The sequence below is a fragment of the Sardina pilchardus genome, chromosome 21 (genome assembly GCF_963854185.1).
Source record: "Sardina pilchardus chromosome 21, fSarPil1.1, whole genome shotgun sequence".
Classification (NCBI taxonomy): Eukaryota; Metazoa; Chordata; class Actinopteri; order Clupeiformes; family Clupeidae; genus Sardina; species Sardina pilchardus.
Window position 1 is genome coordinate 11,507,666 of NC_085014.1, and position 20,201 is coordinate 11,527,866.

The window sequence follows — 20,201 nt, forward strand, 5'->3', positions numbered from 1 at the left end:
TGTTGATTCGTTCATATATTTATGTACCTATTCTTATTAGCACACATTTATATTTGTTGTTCTTAACATGAGAAATCGTTCTTTCTCAATTTCGTTATCACCCTTTCTTTTCGTTTAGAGACTATTGGTCCCTTCCATAGTCCCCACGTGTTTGACTTCTCCAGCCTCACACATGGAAGCGGATGAAAACATGAATTTACTTTAAGTTTATTAATATCCTACCGTTTCCCCATAAACATGCTTTTTGCAAAGGAACTACCATGGAGGCGACTCGAGGGCATGTCGTTTGGTTTATACTCTTCAGATGAAATAAGGTCAATATTTTCAAAGTTGCACTGGTTAATGTCACACTTTGAACTTGCTGTCCAGATTCGTAGCTAGCAAGCATAACGTTAGCTATCATTGTCTACTGTATGTTTATGTGTTGACTTTTTATTATGCAGTCTGTGGTAGAGTAAAGATCAATAGTTTGCTATTTAACTTTTAGCTCTTGCTATTTATGTAATACAGTTAGAGTGAGTCACAGAATATTTTACAGAAAGATAGGCTCAACATAACATCTTGCATTTTGTTGTCCGCATTCTAAACATAGGATAAAGTTTCAAAGGATTGACGTTAAGTCAGTCAATCCTAGAATAACATCCTTAAACGATTGATTGGCTTCCCGAAACTCAAGAGACTGTGAAAGCTGTGAATGTATCTGTCATGTTTCTGTTGCAGGCTATTGAGTATAAAAACCATCACGAATCCCCAGATTCTGGACAACGTTGGCAACCCTGCTTGTAATGGCCTGTATGATCTAGCACTCGGGCCCTCTGATAACAAAGAAGTGTGCTCAACCTGTATGCAGGACTATAATAACTGCCCTGGCCACTTTGGACACGTTGAATTACCTTTGCCTGTCTTCAACCCTCTATTTTTTGATGTAAGTGCGCTGGCATCAAACAAGAGTTATATCTGTTCCACAGCTAATTGCTGAATATGATATGTATTTTTGTTGATGTTGTTGTTCTTCTCAGAAACTCTACCTGCTCATCAGAGGATCCTGTTTAGTTTGTCACACCCTCAGCTGTCCTAGGTCTGCCATTCATCTCTTGCTTGGCCAGCTGAATCTGCTGAATGTTGGTGCACTGAAAGAAGTCTATGAGCTAGAGAATGTTCTCAATCAGGTAAGGGTCTGCAACTTGAGGCACCGATTTATACCTTGTTGAAAAGACAACTGCAGACACACTGTAGGCTTCACACTGTCAAGTTAGCAGTGAAGCGATATTGAACTTTCTAGTCACATAAACGTTGTTCAGAACTGTTAACACTGCTTTGGTTAACATTTTGTCCCGGCACTTGTCTTTTTTGTAAGTTTTTGGAAATCAATCGTCAAGCTACTGGTATCGAGATTCAAGAGGTCCTAGAGGAATTCTGTGCCCCGATTCTACGAGCAGAAAAGAATCAAACGGCGCATCACACTCCAGTGAGTTCCATTATTTGACATGTCCTGTATTTGTGTCAGTAGTACTGCATTCTGTTAGGGCCGTGAATGTGAACATTATCTTGTATGTTTGATGGAACATTTTGTAATTGTTACGTTTACAGTTACAGTTACGATTATATTGCTTAGCAGATGCCTTTGTCCAAAGCAAATTGTGTATGGTACACAAGGTGATGTTGTGATGAACTTGGGATACAGGATGATACTTTCTTATTTACTATATGTTGGCCCATTAGGGACTAATGGAAAGGGTTTTCTTCAAAATGTTTTAATACTGAGTGTGCCCTTGGTTGTTCATTTCTAGATTAAGCATGTGTGTGAAAAGAAAGGCAGCCTCATCACAAATTTCTGGAGAGTTCACATGACCCCAAAGCGATGCCCGAACTGCAAGTAAGAAGAACTGATATTGCCATGATGTAGTTTCATTTATTACTGTCGATTATGAAGTCATATTGTCAGATTGTCGTGATGTTTTATTAAATGATTAAATCTAACCAGGGCACCCAAAGCTGTAGTGAGGAGAGAGCACAACAGCAAGCTCATCATCACAAGTGCTCGATCCAAGAAGATGGAAGAAGAAGAAGGTGATCATTTCTGACCTTTTAATGTCGGGCACGGATCCTTTCCTTTATTCAGTTTAGAGTCTCTCTTTCATGCCCTTACCAGTTCCTGATGTGCTCTCTCATCCCTAGAAAGACGTGTCCATGGAGTGTTTGCTCTGCGGAGTTCATAGATAGAGTTCTATTTGACTGATGGGTGGTGTTTTTCGTTGTTTTCATGCAGTGGATGCCCAGGTTTCCAAGCGGGGATACCTTACGCCCAGTTTGGCCAAGGAGCATATCATAAATCTTTGGGAAAAGGAAGGTAAGGCAACTTCTTCCGTAATGCAGATACTTGTGTGTGCGCGCACCCATTTGCGCTCTCAACTACAATCTTGCACTGATTTATTTTTGTGTAGCTGATTACATTGTAACAGAAAAAGAGACATATGTAAGAGATAATGTTAAAGTAGTAATTAATTAGACTATTTTTTAAGAGCGGAGGGTAAATAATGCAAACTAGGCACTATGGTCATAAAGACTCGACTTCTTTCTCAATCACAGGGTTTTTCCTGAAGCACCTGTTCTCTGGGCTGGATTCTGAAGGCTCACAAAATGTCTTCAAACCAGATCTGTTCTTCCTTGACATTCTCCTGGTTCCACCGAGCAGGTCTGAAATTTACCTTTAGATTTGATGTGTATAACATAGAATGCATATCTATCTTTCCATTTAAAAATAAATCACAATAAAAATGTTATCAAGGACAGTATACTTCCCTAATGAATACCATCCATTAGAGCAGTGGTTCTCAAACTTTTTCTTTCATTCCCCACTTTGATCAAGGGGGCTTTCTCGAGCCCCACCTGTCCATCATCGCTCTTTAGAAAGTATAGGTCAAGCTCAAAATTGTCACATTTATAACGTCACTTGCTAAATAGCCTATACATCAGTAGGCCTAACAAATAACAGTTAGGCTACTAAAGATAAATATCAGTTCAAAAATAGAGAAAATAAAAATCTAAATCAATGACGTCAGTTTTTGTCATTGACAAGGTGTCAATCCTTGCTTCAAAAAAAGCTGATTTCCAAAAATACAGCAAAAGGGCCAACTATATGCTACCATTGTGTTATAAATGAAGTTCAACACTCTCACAACCTCGTTCAAAATCTTATTCAGGTCAAGCCTCGACGCGAGCGCTTCCCTGAATGAAACAGTCCGTCTGTTGCGCATCAGGCACTACCCTGTTTATCACGACGATAGCATTTCTTTACCTGCTATCGTTTGTGCGCCAACCGAGCAAAGTCCCTCACAGTTTTCCCATTTGATGTCCTGTTCTGCCAGGTAGACTAATTGTTGAGATCAATGTTGAATAGTTCATCTGCAGTGGCATACTCGCAGAATAGAATATCTTCGGCCGCTGTCAAGTTAACAAAGCGGACATAAGCAATAACTTTGTAACTGTCGGTGGCCTTGTCCACTTATGCAAGGCAAAACATGAGTGTTTGCGTTTGTCAAGCAGTTGTTCTTCGAGATCGCAGAACAGCAATTGTGTCGTCGGATAGCCAAGATATCCTTCAATTTCACTGCGCTCGTCTCGAACATGAACGGTCTTTTTTTGTTTCCGCTGCAATTAAAATTCCGACGTCAATAATTTTTTTCGAACTATGGTTCTAGGACAGACTAACATTTTCATCTGGTCAATGATAGGCCTACAAGAGTCTAGATTACCTTGTTTGTGTTTGTTTTGTGAGATGGAGGTGCATTCTCGTAATTATCAATAAAGGAAGGCACAGGCTACAGATTAAAAAGACATCTCCGTTTTTTCACGTCAGCTCGCGCCCCACCTGGCATGTCTCTGCGCCCCACTAGTGGGGCGCGCCCCACAGTTTGAGAAACGCTGCATTAGAGTGTCTAGTGTTGCTGTCGGCATGAGACTGACATGCTCTTTGTGTAGGTACCGGCCTATCAACCGTATGGGAGACCAGATGTTCACCAACGGTCAGACAGTAAACATGCAGGCTGTGATGAAGGACAATGTCCTGATTCAGAAGCTACTGGCTCTCATCGCCACGGAGAAGGTAAAGGCGATCGAAGACACTGAGATCGAGACGGAGATGGAGAAGGTGAGGAGGCCACTTACAATACAAACCTTGTCCCACACATCCTCATTCTTGTAAACATGTACAGATATCAACTTGAGACATATTTAGTACAAGAGCCAACTTGAAATGCAGTTCAGTCCAGTATAAGCAGTTCAGCAGCAAAAATGAACACATGAAAGTTTAGTTACTTTGTTGTTAAGTATTGAACGTTACCAGTGTATGCAACTCTACATGGACGGTATTGGAGTTTGTGTCATTAGTGGTAGTTTGTGAAAGCCGCTACCTGTCAAGTGAAATGACCACTGCTCTCATCCAGTCTCATTCTTCTCCCTCAAGGAGACAAGTCAGATAGACCGGACATTTCTGACCGGCCTGCCTGGTCAGACCCTCACAGACAAGCTGTACAACGTCTGGATCCGGCTGCAGAGCCACGTCAACATCGTGTTTGACAGTGACATGGATAAGATGATGACTGAGAAGTTTCCTGGCGTTAGGCAGGTTGGTGTGTTTGTCACTAAAGTTAGCTTGTCTGCTACTAGTTATCAGCTTTTAAAATTACTGTGTGACTTTAATTAAACTAGAGAGCATTCTCAGTTGACATGTGTTTGAAGTAATCTCATTCAATCTCTAAAAATTGATATGATATTGATATTGATATTTGAAGGTGTCCCCTATCATGATAAGTTGAATAGTGCAACATCCAGGTTTTTGAGTGTTTGGTGACATGCTATGTGTCTGGCCCAGCTTCTGGAGAAGAAGGACGGTCTGTTTAGGAAGCACATGATGGGGAAGCGAGTGGACTTTGCTGCTCGTTCTGTCATCTGCCCAGACATGTACATCGACACCAGTGAGATCGGCATCCCAATGGTAACAGAGCACAGCTTTCATACAAGTCCCTCCTTTGTATTTTATCCTGTTGTATTGATTGTATTGATATTGTATTATGGTATCATGATGAGTTGTATTGGTCATTATATTTACAGTATATTCTATTAGTACAGACCATGTTTTCTTTTCAAAGCCATTTCCCTATAGTGAAGCAGTTTCAAAAGGAAGGGTGCATACATCCAAAAAGATCAAACCAGGTGCTAGGTCTGAAATGTCAGCAGTGAAAGGTAGAGGCATGTACACTGTTATAATACTACTAGGCAACTTTACTTGCCTGCTTTTTTTTAGCAGTGTGCAGGCGTCTATCCTTCTTTCCCTAAAGTAAAGCATAAAACATGTTTCTATTTGAGATGTAATGCATGCAAATGCAGTACCTCTCTGCTGCTGCCCCAAAAACTGGTGCATCTCGTTTCCATTTTTGCTATTCTTACCACCCATGTTTTGTTTGTGTTCTTGTTTGCATGTCAGTAATAGGAAACTGATTGTTTGTTGTTTACACCCATATCAATGAGATGTTTTGCACTGAGAGAAATGACCACTCTCTCCATGTCTGTGTGCCAGGTGTTTGCCACCAAGCTGACGTACCCGCAGCCAGTGACGCCGTGGAACGTGAAGGAGCTTCGGCAGGCGGTGCTCAACGGGCCCAGCGTGCACCCGGGCGCCGCCATGGTGATCAACGAGGACGGCTCGCGCACCATCCTGAGCAGCACCAGCCTGACCCAGCGCGAGGCCATCGCCAAGCAGCTGCTCACGCCCAGCACCGGAACACAGCGCATCCCCATGAAGATCGTGAGTCACGCCTCCTCACACAACAGTTACAGTACCCGTAATTTCCCGACTATTAGCCGCGCCTTATACATTGATTTTGCTAAATTCCTTCAGCTATGAGGTTAAAACAGGGGGGCAGTTAATATGGTGTTAATATGGTTTCGTTTATTTTTACTTGCACAAAACACTGTCCTGCGGCTTATACACAATGCGGCTTATATGCGGGAAATTACTGGTCAAACAGCTTATTAATTTCTGATTGGAGAGGCGTATCCCAGGATGTTCCCACTCGGACTGTCTGCCCCTTTCCATTCACTCCGACGTGAACGTTCCATTAATTTATAGCAATAGCACAGTGATTACGTAACATTACCTTAGTTATTTTTATAATTAATATGTAATTATGATTAGCAGTACTTGCTACTGCTACTAAAGAAGAAACAGTTGTTGTGGTCGTTCAAACCTTCCATTTCTGGTGCTCTTAATGTTGTATGTAGAGAACCAAAGTTTCATAATAATGTCTGCATGGCTACCTTTCCCCTTTGGCCCGTCCCATGCCACCTTCTTCCATAACGGACCACTCAGTAGCCATAATCATCCCCCAAACCTCCTGTTCAAGCTCAGAACTCCTCTCCTGTCACACTTGGCCTCCCTCAGGTGAACCGGCACATAAAGAACGGCGACGTCCTGCTCCTGAACCGGCAGCCCACTCTCCACAGGCCGTCCATCCAGGCCCACACGGCCCGCATCCTGCCCGGCGAGAAGGTCCTGCGGCTGCACTACGCCAACTGCAAGGCCTACAACGCAGACTTCGACGGCGACGAGATGAACGCCCACTTCCCTCAGAGCGAGCTGAGCAGGGCGGAGGCCTACACGCTCGTCAGCACGGACCAGCAGTACCTCGTCCCCAAGGTCAGGAACACTCTCCATCCATCTATCTATCTATCTATCTATCTATCTATCTATCTATCTATCTATCTATCTATCTATCTATCCATTCAGCCATCCATCCATTTATCCATCTGTCCATCTATCTATCTGTATCCATTCAGCCATCCATCCATTTATCCATCTATCCATCTATCTATCTATCTATCTATCTATCTATCTATCTATCTGTCTATCCATCCATTCATCAATTTATCCATTTATCCATCCATCCATCCACTCCTTTGTTTACTGTGAGGTAGTATTTAGAACATGCAGTCTGTCCTCCTCGTCATACTACAGTATGTATCACATGTGGATATGTGGAACAGCGGTAACGTCACAGACTGCCAGTCAGTCGATCCAGTTGAGTCAGAGTCTCTTTGGATAAAAGCACCTGATAAATATCAGTCAACTTTAACTTTAACTTTAATATTGTATGTCTTTGACATTAACAGAGAAGAAAACGTTATATCCACATTATGTAGTGAATCCCTAATAACTGTCAGTGTCCACCACATCTTAACTATTGCCCTTTCTCTCTGCCGTAGGACGGAAAGCCTCTGGCCGGCCTGATCCAGGACCACATGGTGTCCGGCACCAGCATGACCATCCGAGGCTGCTTCTTCACCAGGGACCAGTACACAGAGCTGGTCTACAGGGGCCTCACCGACAAAGTGGGCCGAGTCAAACTGCTCCACCCGGCCATCCTCAAACCATGTCCCTTGTGGTCCGGCAAGCAGGTAACTGGTGAAACTACACCTTGCAATAACAGGCAGACATACATATTGCACGGTTGTGATTTCTGAGTACATTAAATTCCAGATGGTTTTGTTATTTCTCTTGCTACAAAAAAAAACCTTTTCCTAGAAAATACTCATAATTACATCATGTAATGTCCCTGGCATTAGTTTTCCATCTGTTGTTTTTTCAGTTCTAAGTTGTTCTTAGAGGTTGTTTTACTTCCCAACAAGCTCATGTCCTGTTGTCCTGCAGGTTGTGTCCACCCTTCTCTTGAACGTCATCCCTGAGAACCACGTCGCCTTGAATTTGACTGGCAGAGCCAAGATCCCCAGCAAGTCCTGGATCAAAATGGCTCCCCGTCCTGTGCCTGGATACCAGCCTGACATCATGTGTGACTCTCGGGTAACTGTGCAGCAGTCCTCCAACATTAAACTGAGTTATTCTTTAATGATACAGTTGCCTCAATGGTTGATACTGCTGCACTGTGATCAAATGTGCCAATACATTACGACAGCTGTGGCCATTGAAAACGTAGTCATTTTCCCTCAGGACATCTGTTTTAATAACCCTTAACCCATCTATCAAAGCAATGTTTCAAGAATTCCTTACAGCAGCAATAAAACTACAATTGAGTTCTTCTTGAGAGCCACTTCAAAAAATGTTGAATGCAGATTATAGCCTAGTCATATCAAAGTGTATACATACAGTACAGTCAGGGATATTTGGCTGTCGGATGAAATTTGAGGATGATAAAAATCCACAGTAACCTTACAGGTTAACTTGATGTGACCTTTTCTAAACTTTTCAATGTGCATGTCCAACAGTTCAATATTCTGTGCTGAAACATTACATTTCAAATGCCAGATATCCCTTAATGTTTGTGTTAAATAATAATATTATTATTATTATTAGTAGTAGTAGTGTATCATATTGAGGACATGTCTGGACATATCCCCTTGCTGTTGTTCAGGTGGTCATCCGCCAGGGGGAGCTGTTGGTCGGGGTTCTGGACAAGGCTCACTACGGCAGCTCGGCCTACGGGCTGGTACACTGCTGCTACGAGCTGTACGGCGGACAGACCAGCGGGAAACTGCTGACCTGCCTGGCGCGCCTCTTCACCGCCTACTTACAGCTGTACCGCGGCTTCACCATGGGTGAGGAGCAGGGGGATGGTGGTCAGATGAGGCTCATATGAGGAAGTACTATATGAATAGAAGAATAGAATTAGAATATATACTTTTTTGATCCCGTGAGGGAAATTCAGTTCTCTGCATTTAACCCAATTTAACCAAATTAGTGAACACACAGCACACAGTGAACACACAGTGAGGTGAATCACACAACCCAGAGCAGTGAGCTGCCTGCCCAACCAGCGGCGCTCGGGGAGCAGTGAGGGGTTAGGTGCCTTGCTCAAGGGCACTTCAGCCGTGGTCACAAGCCCGAAGCCCTAACCAGTACACCACGGCTGCCCCAATGCGCTCTATATTCAGGTTTTAACAACATGGATATGGATTTGAGTTCCAAGGGATCCTTCCTACGTATGCACATACAGTCACTTTTAATTGAAATGTTTATGTTCAAAGTCAGTAAAAGTAATGTATTATATATAATAGCAGTGATCTCTATCTAAGCCAAGGTTTTGGGATTTCAAATTTCATGTTTGCAAAAACTCTACACTATCCATTTCTATGATCTCTTATCTTACAGACATGATTCTGTACGGTGTTTGTTTCAAACACTAGAGAAGGTTAACATCGCTGCCTATTTTTGTTCGTTAGGAGTGGAGGATATTCTAGTGAAGCCTGCCGCCAACGTAGAGAGAACAAAGATCATCGAAGAGTCTGTTACATGCGGAGCCAAGGTGAAGTGTCCACCATCTTCCTCACAAACATCTCACAGTCTTCGTAAAACCAAAAATAGACAGAAGAACACATTTGAATATTATTGTTGCGTTTGACCATTAATTGCGTTCGCCACCCCAGGCTCTGAAAGCCGCCTTCAGCCTCCCTGCCAGTGCGGCAGAGGCGGAGGGCCGGGACCACTGGCAGAATGCCCACCTAAACCCAGACCAGAGAGACTTCAACATGGTGGACCTCAAGTTCAAGGAAGAGGTCAACCAAGTCAACAACAACATTAATAAGGTGGGCGTGGAGGTTTTATAAGCGCTATTTCTTTCTTTAAGACTCTCACTTTCTCTCTGCCTCTCTCAATGTCCTCTTTAACCTTCTCTCTCTCTCTCTCTCTCTCTCTCTCTCTCTGTGTGTGTGTCTCAGTGAAGATGAGTGCGGTAGTTATTTTTATATTCATTGTGAGTCTCTTGCCTTTCATCAATTCTCCCTTACCTTTATTTGCATGTTAGGTGATATTGTCATGGGAACAGGGAGGGAACAGGGAGGGACCAGTTTACATACAAACAAATTATAATCTGCACTGACTGAATGAATGCACTCGGAAATCATGTGTGTGTTATGGGGATGTACACGCATTGTCATAGTCACAAGATGTCTTTTCCACTGCAACCTTTTTTTCCAAATTGGCAACACACGCATAAAAACACACCACCCTGGTGACAAACACAGAAAGAATGCTGCTGGAGTGCTTGACATTTAGTGTGTGTGTGTGTGTGTGTGTGTGTGTGTGTGTGTGTGTGCGTGTGTGTGTGTGTGTGTGTGTGTGTGTGTGTGTGTGTGTGTGTGTGTGTTTCCCTTGGGGCAGGTGTGCATGCCTATGGGTCTCCATAGGTCTTTCCCTGAGAACAACCTGCAGCTGATGGTGCAGTCTGGGGCTAAGGGCTCCACTGTCAACACCATGCAGGTGTGTATAAAATATGGATGTGAATACATATATATTTTAGTTTGAAATAAAATACTCACACAGCATCATACAACAATATACATGATTATAGTATATATCTATCTTTCTATATAGATTATGAATAGTCATAAGAAGCAGCCATTTCATTTTTTGTCCACTGAAATGTTTGTCTTTTTTTTTTTTCACTTTAGAACAATTCTACCTATGACTTTGTCCTCATTGAGTAGATTTTTGTTCACTCAAAACTAACAGTGTTTTTTGTTCACTCAAAACTAACAGTGTTAACAACACACAAAGGCACCAAAAGTGTTTGCACACACTGAATCCTAACCGTTCGCCCTTTGGGTTCCCCCCCCCTTCTCAGATCTCCTGCCTGCTGGGTCAGATTGAGTTAGAGGGCAGACGTCCACCTCTGATGCCCTCTGGGAAATCCCTGCCCTGTTTCCAGCCTTATGACAGCGCTCCCCGCTCAGGCGGCTTTGTGTCCGGAAGGTTCTTGACCGGGATTAAGCCACCGGTGAGTAGAGCTCTTCTGGCTCCCCTCATGATCAGCTGGTGCTGCTGAGTCATCACTGTGGTGCTGAGGAGTTCCCCCAGCTCTCGGCTCAGTCACAGGCCTACTTGATGCTATGCCATTTTTAGGGACAAAGAAACATCATGTTTGCCCGCTGTATTTTGAGGGTCTGTTTACAAATTTGACGTCATATGGTTTACAGTGGAACAGGATTTTCAGTTCTGACATCTCTGGCAACTCTGCGTGGGGATTTTGTGTTTAGTTTGTAACCCAATACGCAGGGAGCAAAAGGGGTTTCACAGACTGAATGGAATGTTGTAAAAGGTTGTGACCCAGAAATGATATCTAGGGCCTTCAAGGATCACAGCTTGAGTGCACAGCCTGGTCAACTAACTACTTGAAGCCTACAGGAGGGATTAAACAATGCAACCCCTAATGCTGCTTTTAACCCTTCAGCATTGGAATTTTGATTCAAACAAAATATTCTGTTCCACAACAATGATTCTAAAATTCGATCTTGAGTACCGAAGCTGTGATGTACTGTAGCATTGCCAAGGCAGTAATTTCACTGGATCTAAACAAACCAATCTAACCATAGAGGTGACCATAGTGGGGGCTCTCTTAATCTATTTAAATATTTTTACAATGTTTCTAAGACGTTAGTCTGTTTTTTTTACACTGTAGGAATCACATACTACTATGATTCTAAAATTCCATGTTGAATAGATTACCGAAGCGTGACAGTCCGTTTCCATGACTGCAGTGTCACTAAACAAACTTTCAAAGTAGCTCTTCAGTAGCATGGAATGTAGACATGGGGCATCATTTCTAGCTAATAAATGGTTTTGAATGTAGGCCATAGCCATTTAAACATGTTTTACCCAGAGCCATAGGCTCTGGTTGTACCTGCTCGGCAGCAACTTAGCTACATAACACGGATTGCCTGGCAGGTATAATAGACAGAAACAAAATCCCAGTGGATATGTCATGTCTTATCAAAGACTGGCGACTGTTAAGAGTGATGTTTTTTGCCTAAACAATAAAGCCAAGACACGTCCGTGAATTTAAGGATTTAAGAAGCTAAATGCGGGTCTCTTCTACGGAGGAAACCCATGCTAAAACAAAACTCTGTTGTCACAAATTTGATTGGGTTGGTAGGAATATGTGTTGTAGTATGTGATTCCTACAGTGTAAAATAAATAATGTCTTAGAAACATTGTAAAAATACTTAAATAGATCACTGAACACTTCAGCATAGAAGAAAGCCACCACAAACAAATGGTCACCTCAATGGCAAGATTGCTTTGTTTAGATCCACTGAAATTGCCACTGAAACAGCACTATGTCATGGCTTCAGCAGAGAGGGTTAAAGCGGACTCTATCTTGTTAGTGATCAAGGATCTTTGGCTTTGGTACTCTCCGTGAGCCCAGATATTCTTTAGAATGTTCAATTCCCAGCATTCTACTGGCTTAAGGGCAGTCATACCAGCATTTAATTTTTGTACAGCAACCTTTTACAACATCCCATGCGTGATTTCCAAAAAAAAATGGGTATAAGTCAATGAACTGATCGTTAATTGGTTTTATGTCCATATTTCAGGAGTTCTTCTTCCATTGCATGGCTGGCCGTGAAGGTCTTGTGGACACAGCTGTGAAGACCAGTCGATCAGGCTATCTGCAAAGGTGGGTCTTGATTTATAGTGTCATTAAATCACTTCGGGAGCAGCAGCAACAGTGTGCGGGTACTTCTTCAATTTTTTGGCATTCATTTTACCTTGCACCTGTACAAGTTGGATGTGCATGCACTCTCTGCTACTTTGGATTTATACACAGCTGAACTTATATGGAGTAGCCTAACTGGAAGCTGAAAATTGCCCTGTAGTTTTTCTCGAGTGCCCAGCTCCACTTTCCTCTGTGTGTAGGCGTATTTAACACGCTACCACACAGACTTAGTTGTAGAAAGTGCCCCCAAACACCTCACTTACTGACACACCATCTCCACCTCTCCTAGTTGTGGTTTCCACCTTGTTGACTGAAAAATGTTTCTCACAGATGTGTGATCAAGCACCTGGAGGGCCTGGTGGTCCAGTACGACCTGACCGTGAGGGACAGTGACGGCAGCGTGGTGCAGTTCCTCTATGGGGAGGATGGCCTGGACATCCCCAAGACCCAGTTCCTCCTACCGCGCCAATTCCCCTTCATCAAGGACAACTACGAGGTGCGGCAGGCCAGACGGTGATCTGTAATGTGATAAGGCGGTAGTCATCTGAGTCAGGCTGCTGAAATTAGACCTCTTTGGTCTAATCCTTTAATGGCTGACTTTGAATCTGTGTTTTATGTAGGGGTGCAACGGATCATCATTGATCCGCGATCCGTTCGGATCAATATCATTGGTTTGGCACACACATGATCCGCAGATTGATTTATGGTGAAAACCCCCCCCCAAAAAACGGAGGAGCTTGAACGCCCTGCGTCATTTAAACCCACTGTATGGGAGCATTTAGGCTTCCCTGGCAAATGTAATGATGAAGGAAAGAGGTTAGTGGAGAAAGCCGTGATGGTGTGTATTGACGGTAGTTTTTTTTCCGTTGTGCTGTTTGAATGCATATGTCCGTATATCTACTACCCAAACTTTTTCTGCTGCCGACCTAGTCATATGTTTCCGAAAGGTTGCCGCCACAACTGCTATGCGATGCACTCGCGGAAAAACGAAGCACTTGTCTAAGGACTTGTATTACTGTACGTGTATTTAAAGCGCCCGGTGTCACTGAACAGTTCCATCTCTCTAACACGCTGCAGGTAGGCTAATGCAGCATGGCTATTGCCTCCTACATACTCCCGGTGTAAAACTACACTCTTCCGCTGTCAGGTAGCCTAGCCTATGCACAGCTGACAGCCGGCGTCATTATCTGCCCAGCGAACTAAAGCCCAATTTACAAAACGAGGACTTTACACATGCTGAAAGTGCTTGAGCCACGTTACGACATCCTGTCAGAGACACAACTATATTCATTTGTATTGTCTTGTCTTTTTTTTTTTTTTTTGCTGATCCGAAAAATTATCTGATCCGAGGAACGATCCGGACCCTGATTTTTTCGATCCGTTGCACCCCTGTTTTTTTATGTGGATATCATCAAATAAACGTTTAACTTCATTAAAGCACACTGGAATAGGTCCAACTTCCCCCAGTTCCCATAACTGTATATTCATATAAAATTATACAAAAGCAAGTCAGATAAACAAAAGGTGGTCACATTCCTTTGATGATGGTTCCTGTCCTATTACTTGATGTCCTTGCAGGTCATCAGGAAGTCCAAGTGCCTGGATGAAGTCCTGTCCAAGATGGACTCCAGCGTCTCAGCCAATCACCAGAAGGCCATCAAGAGGTGGAGGGCCAAGCGAGAGAACGTATGCCCCCGAAACGGAGCCTTCCTGCTCTTCACGCAGAAGAAGCTGGCCAAGACGAAGGCCCACACTCAAGATGCTGCCATGACCAACGGCCGAGAGGAGGCCTCTCTGCAGGTGCTGCGTGTTTAACGTTTAGCCAGCGCTGTTCAGACGCTGGCACATACAGTTTAGACAACTATGCTTGTGTTTGAGTAAGATGCTCGCTATACCTGATGTTATATACAATTCTACAACCCTATACATGACTTTGGGTTAAAGGAGAAATCTGAAATATGTAGGGAAAGTGATGGATGTCTTACAACTGTAAGTGTCGCAAAAATATCAAGCCAAGTTATGTGTGTAGATTTGAATGATATATGAGTGATTTTGTGTCTTTGTCTAGAATGTGTATGTTTGCTTATTGACACTATACTTAGACACAATGTTTTTTGTAAAATCTGTATATAGTGTATATAACAACAACCCGCAACACAATTGTAATCGTACTGTCCTCCGATCTCATCAGCTGGTTGAGCGGTGGGCCGGTTTGGACGAGTCCAACCGGATGAAGTATCTGAAGAAGACGTCTCGTTGCCCCGACCCCTGCATAGCTGTGCACCGACCAGACATCTCCTTCGGCTCTGTGTCCGAGACCTTCGACTCTATCTTGGAGTCCTACCTCAGCGAGTTTGAGAATAGTCCCAACCCCAACGTTGCCAAGGACCTGGATGCCGACAGGTGGGTGTTTTATTTGTTTTGAAATGCAGAAAGGAATTCTACCTCTTAACACCAGCACACGATAGGACCAGTCCAACCTGTCCACACCTTAGCTATGCAGAAAGGCTTTTCACTTTTCATGGTCAGTGCTTGTGGTTATGTTTGTGACTGTTTGAATTGTGAACTACTTAATGTGCTCAAAAAGGCAAATACAAACAGACTTATAGGTGTGCATGGTATTGATGCAAAACACAATGATGAAAAAAAAAAAACACCTGTTGTGTTTGGTGTGTGTGTGTGTGTGTGTGTGTGTGTGTGTGTGCAGGCTGAGGGAGCTGCTGCAGCTGAAGTGGCAGCGGGCGCTGTGTGACCCCGGGGAGGCTGTGGGGCTCCTGGCCGCCCAGAGCATCGGGGAGCCGTCCACCCAGATGACCCTGAACACCTTCCACTTCGCCGGTAGAGGAGAGATGAACGTCACCCTCGGTATCCCCAGGTGACCTGTCCTTCTCCTGTTCTGTTTACCCAACACAAATCAGCTGGAAAAAGCCTGGCCTACCTCAGCCATTAAGCTCACCTCAGTTGAGATCTTAGAGGGGCTTTGGATGGTTTGATGGGAACAATTGCTGAAAAGCAGTTGGTAGCAAAAAATAAACATATATTTACTGATCGTACAATTTTTGATAGTACACTGGTGTAATATGGATGTGTTTTATTCCAACCTTGAGTCAAACCTACTGTGACACATTGTGTAACCGGTTCAGGTGGCAGCTTACTTGACTTTTGGTGGTGTTTTTGATCATCTGATCTACAGGTTGCGTGAGATCCTGATGATTGCCAGCTCCAAAATCAAGACTCCCATGATGAGTATCCCTGTCCTGAACACCAAGAAAGCCCTGAAGAAGGTTAAAGTCCTCAAGAAGAAGCTCAATAGAGTGTGTTTGGCTGAGGTACTGTATGGTTTAACTACTGAAACCACTCACTTCTAGCCTGGCTCCTTGACTTTGAAGGTGGTGTAAAAGTCTGTCTTCAGAAAGTAAAAGTTCCGCCACATTTTTGTTCCAACCATTCACTTAATCAGCTCATTCTAATTTAGCACAACTCTTAAGCCAGGTAGATCAGATAATTAGTGAAATCAATAGATCCAATACATGGCAGGACTTTTACTTTCTGAAGCTGAACTTTTTACACCTCAGAGTAGGGGATCACTTCTGTCATTTTACCATTGTGAAATCCTGATGGAACTGGTATTGGTATTAGTTAGGAGTTACCAGTTCACAGTGTAGTAGTTTAGCATAAGTAGCCATTTCAGACAGATTCCAGGTAGCTGTGTACCAATGCTTTGGTTTTTCTTGATGCCTCGTCACAGGTCCTTCACAAGGTGGATGTGGTGGAGACGCTGCGGTTCGACGGCAAAAAGGCCCAGGACAAGAACAGAGTGTTCAACGTGGCTTTCCACTTCCTGCCACCAGAGCGCTACCAGCAGGACAAGATGCTCACCCCGCAGCAGATCCTGCGCTACATGGAGAGCAGGTATCACCTGTCTTCTCACTTCTACTCCACTTTTAGGATGGGGTGTGGAGGTTCTCCTCCCACATACTTTTTAACAAATGTTTTTTTTTTATATTATATATTTTTTTGTTATATATATTTTTTTTTATTGTGTTTTGTTATTCATACAACAAACAATCAAATAAACAGAAATACATCTAAGACAACAAATAAGACAACATACAGCATTTAACCACATTCACTCTCCCCACCCCCGACTATTCATAATTATTTCGTATAGTGGGAGTTACCACCTGCTTGCCTAATTGAGTTTCACGCCATTCTTCAATGTCCAGGTTCTTCAGAATACTGCTGGAAGCGATCAAGAAGATGAGCATCAAGCTGGCCTCCCTCACCGCTGTGGACACACGCAAGGCCACGCGGAGGGACGAGGACCAGCACGGAGAGGCGGCCGGGCCTGCTGAGGTACCGTCATTTCCCGACTATTAGCCGCGGCTTATACATTGATTTTGCAAAATTTCTACCGCTATGAGGTTGATACAGGAGGGCAGTTAATATGGTGTTAATATGGTTTTGTTTCTTTTAACTTGCATGAAACACTGTCCTGCGGCTTATACACAATGCGGCTTATATGCGGGAAATTACTGTACTCCATTCAGTCAAATGCTTTCAACATGAAGGGAGTCATCACCATGAATCATCATATCACTATGGTTGATCTTTGATGAGTTGTAGACAGACAGCTAGCCGATATGCTGTGAAACAAGATTAATAATCTGTAAGGATTTCCATGGCAACACAATTTAGCATAGAACTATTGTACAATTCTGTCAGTGCTGTATGTGCCCAAGGACTGGTTCAAAAATTTATGATTTAGCACGTGTTTGTTTGAAATTTAGTTCTGAAACAAAGTTCTGTGTCTGCATCAGCAGGCCGATGGAGAGGCAAACGCAGAGGAAGAGATGAGGATCGTCGACGACGAGGCAGATGAAGGAGACGCTGACGCCTCCGATGCCAAGAGGAGAGGGAAACAGGAGGAGGAGGTGCTGACCAGAGCAGTCTTTCCCTCAAACACACATTTTGCCATTGTGAACATGTAGCATAACGCCACCTCTTTAGAATTGTCTCTCTGGTGCGATGTTCAGAGTCCTGCTCTGAAATGATGCACTCGAATAAGTCTTGCTTGTGTTTATTGTAGAGAGAGTTTTTCATTCCCTACCTTTTGAATGTCTGCTAGTTCTAAACGTAAAACGTTCGCTCCAAAACCCTGATTGCTTTGCGGCAGCAGGTGTGGAGTGGAGCGCCATCAGCATTAACGTTAGCGTCACTCTCACGGTTGGCTTTGGGTCGATTTAGACACACCCAAACACGCTTGCTTGAATCCCACTCCCTCTCCTCCGACTTCAGGTGGATTATGACAGTGAGGAGGGCGGTGGTGAGGAGGAGGAGGAAGTGGCAGAAGGAGAGCCGGTGGAAGAAGAGACCCGAGAAGAGGAGTCCCAGGAGGCTCCGGCCCCCGACAGCGCGCCGCTCCCCGACAAGCTGGAAGAGACGGAGAGCCAGGACGAGATGAGGGTGAACGCTGTGCTGGCCATTGGCAGCAGCATCGAGAGCTACAAATACGACAGCGTTAATGGACTCTGGTGTGAGGTGGGTACCGTCTGTTCACATCAGTTTTTTACTTAAGACTCATATGAAGTTTTGACACAATTAGACTGGTGCACTCCAGTGTCCTCAGATGCTATACACTTTATTGATAATTACAATGTTTTTTTTTTTTAATGGAAAAAATTGGAAATTTTCTTTTTTTAATACAGGGTATACATGAATGTGTGTTATGATACCTCAGAAGTATGTAGTAAATAACATCTTCAGATATAATAGAGTTTAGCTAAAACGTCTTACGTGTAAGTTGAAACTTGCCTCACAATAATAATGTTGACTGTTTGTCCGAGTGAGTGGAGGGGGCGGGACTTAGCCATAGGTCAATTCATATAGTAGCCTGTTCCTAAATTGTAATTTGTTCAGTAAAGGAGACAGCTTTATGCCATGCAGTTTCCATGAAGAGATGTGTTTTTCTGTTTCCTACAGGCCACCATCATTCTCCCAGTCTCTAATGTGCACTTTGACCTGACGTCACTCATAGTGACTCAAGCTCAGAATGCCGTCATCGTGGAAACGAAAGGGATCACGCGCTGCCTTCTGAATGAGGTCACCAAAAAGGATGGTTCCAAAGAGACCATCCTCAACTCAGAGGGCATAAATATGCATGAGATCTTTAAACATGGCGATGTGAGTGCCAATCATTCTGAAGGATTCAAGGAGTTGTATTCATCACATACTGTACAGAGATACATTATAAAACATAGTAGTGAAACAATCTAGTTCCACTCAGTCTCAAGTAAAACTCTGACCAAGTAAATAACAACATTGTGTAAATAACAACATTGCCATTTTTCCATTGCATATTTCCATTCATTGAAAACAAATGGATTTGTTGATATAGATTCTTTTCAGAGGATTGTAACAGGAAAGGGACATTGGTGTCATCATTTTGTGTTTTACATTTGCCTTGCATGTTCATTTTTAACTTGGTCAACATTGACAAATGATATTCAACATTTAATGTGTGTGTGTGTGTGTGTGTGTGTGTGTGTGTGTGTGTGTGTGTGTGTGTGTGTGTGTGTGTGTGTGTGTGTGTGTGTGTGTGTGTGTGTGTGTGTGTGTGTGTGTGTGTGTGTGTGTGTGTTGTAGATTCTTGATTTGAATAGGCTGTACTCTAACGAAGTCCATACCATGGCCAACACATATGGCATTGAAGTGGCCCTGCGGGTTATTGAAAAGGAAATCAAAGACGTGTTTGCCGTGTATGGTATGTGCTGTTCTGCTCCTTTAAAAAAAAAAAAAAAGAACGGACGGACCCTTTATAATTATGTGGCAGTATTTAGGAGTATTTCTGCAAATGACTGAACCTCTTATTTTTCTCAGGTATTGAAGTGGACCCTAGACACTTGTCTCTAGTGGCTGACTACATGTGCTTTGAAGGTGTTTACAAACCTCTGAACCGATTTGGCATCAGATCAAACTCCTCTCCCCTACAACAGATGACCTTTGAAACGAGCTACAAGTTCCTCAAGGACGCCACTATGCTGGGTATGTGACTGTTGTTTACTCTCACCATGTTTGTTACGTTGGAAGTGAGCTCTTGTGTTATTTGTGCCTGCAAGACATCAAGCTTTATATTTATTGATGACTGCATATAAGATTATGTTTTTGGCCTTTCAGATTTGTCAATGAGTAGCCTACTGCTGAGTGATCATGGTATCTCTTTTTCTTATCAGGCTTGCATGACCAGCTGCGATCTCCCTCTGCTTGCATCGTGGTCGGGAAAGTTGTCAAAGGAGGAACAGGGCTTTTTGATTTGAAGCAACCATTGCAGTAGTGTTTCGTGCCATGATCAATGAGCTTTGCAAACAATAGAACGTTTTGAAGAGGATTGATCTGCAATGAGCACACCGATACTGATGCACAGAATGTCAGAACATATTTGTCTTATTTGTTCAATGTCTGTTTCAATTATGTTTATGTATTATGACATTTTTGTGAAATAAATATATTTTCAGCTGTCTGAACTCCTTTTCCGTGTATGAGCTGCTTCATGACTACCCTTAAAGTATACTGTATAAAGTCGGTGGTTAATGTTTGTTAAAAAAAAATCCTATGTTAATCTTCAATTCCACCAGTGTTTTATGTTTAACATTAAATCAACTACTACATGATCGGATGCGTGGGAGTTGGAGCAAA

The 20,201-nt window shown here is 43.2% G+C and overlaps 1 protein-coding gene across 2 annotated transcripts; it reads left to right on the top strand.

Moving 5' to 3' along the window:
• The first annotated feature begins 140 nt into the window (after positions 1–140).
• Positions 141–20,029, top strand: polr1a (RNA polymerase I subunit A). 2 transcript variants are annotated; one of them, XM_062524492.1, is made up of 34 exons: positions 141–314; positions 721–925; positions 1,020–1,169; positions 1,358–1,468; positions 1,791–1,876; positions 1,985–2,070; positions 2,270–2,350; positions 2,590–2,695; positions 3,982–4,150; positions 4,466–4,627; positions 4,874–4,996; positions 5,579–5,806; positions 6,443–6,697; positions 7,264–7,455; positions 7,709–7,858; positions 8,427–8,610; positions 9,235–9,317; positions 9,439–9,597; positions 10,172–10,270; positions 10,635–10,787; positions 12,385–12,467; positions 12,837–13,002; positions 14,085–14,306; positions 14,698–14,909; positions 15,214–15,381; positions 15,700–15,835; positions 16,255–16,418; positions 16,733–16,862; positions 17,330–17,440; positions 17,805–18,047; positions 18,489–18,689; positions 19,152–19,269; positions 19,386–19,550; positions 19,739–20,029. In XM_062524492.1, exons 1-34 carry the CDS (start codon positions 238–240, stop codon positions 19,837–19,839), a joined length of 5,079 nt encoding a protein of 1,692 aa, XP_062380476.1. In that variant the 5' UTR covers positions 141–237; the 3' UTR covers positions 19,840–20,029. The 2 variants fall into 2 exon arrangements, with proteins under 2 accessions (XP_062380476.1, XP_062380474.1); XM_062524490.1 differs by having other exon boundaries at positions 142–314; positions 17,327–17,440.
• Positions 20,030–20,201: the final 172 nt, after the last annotated feature.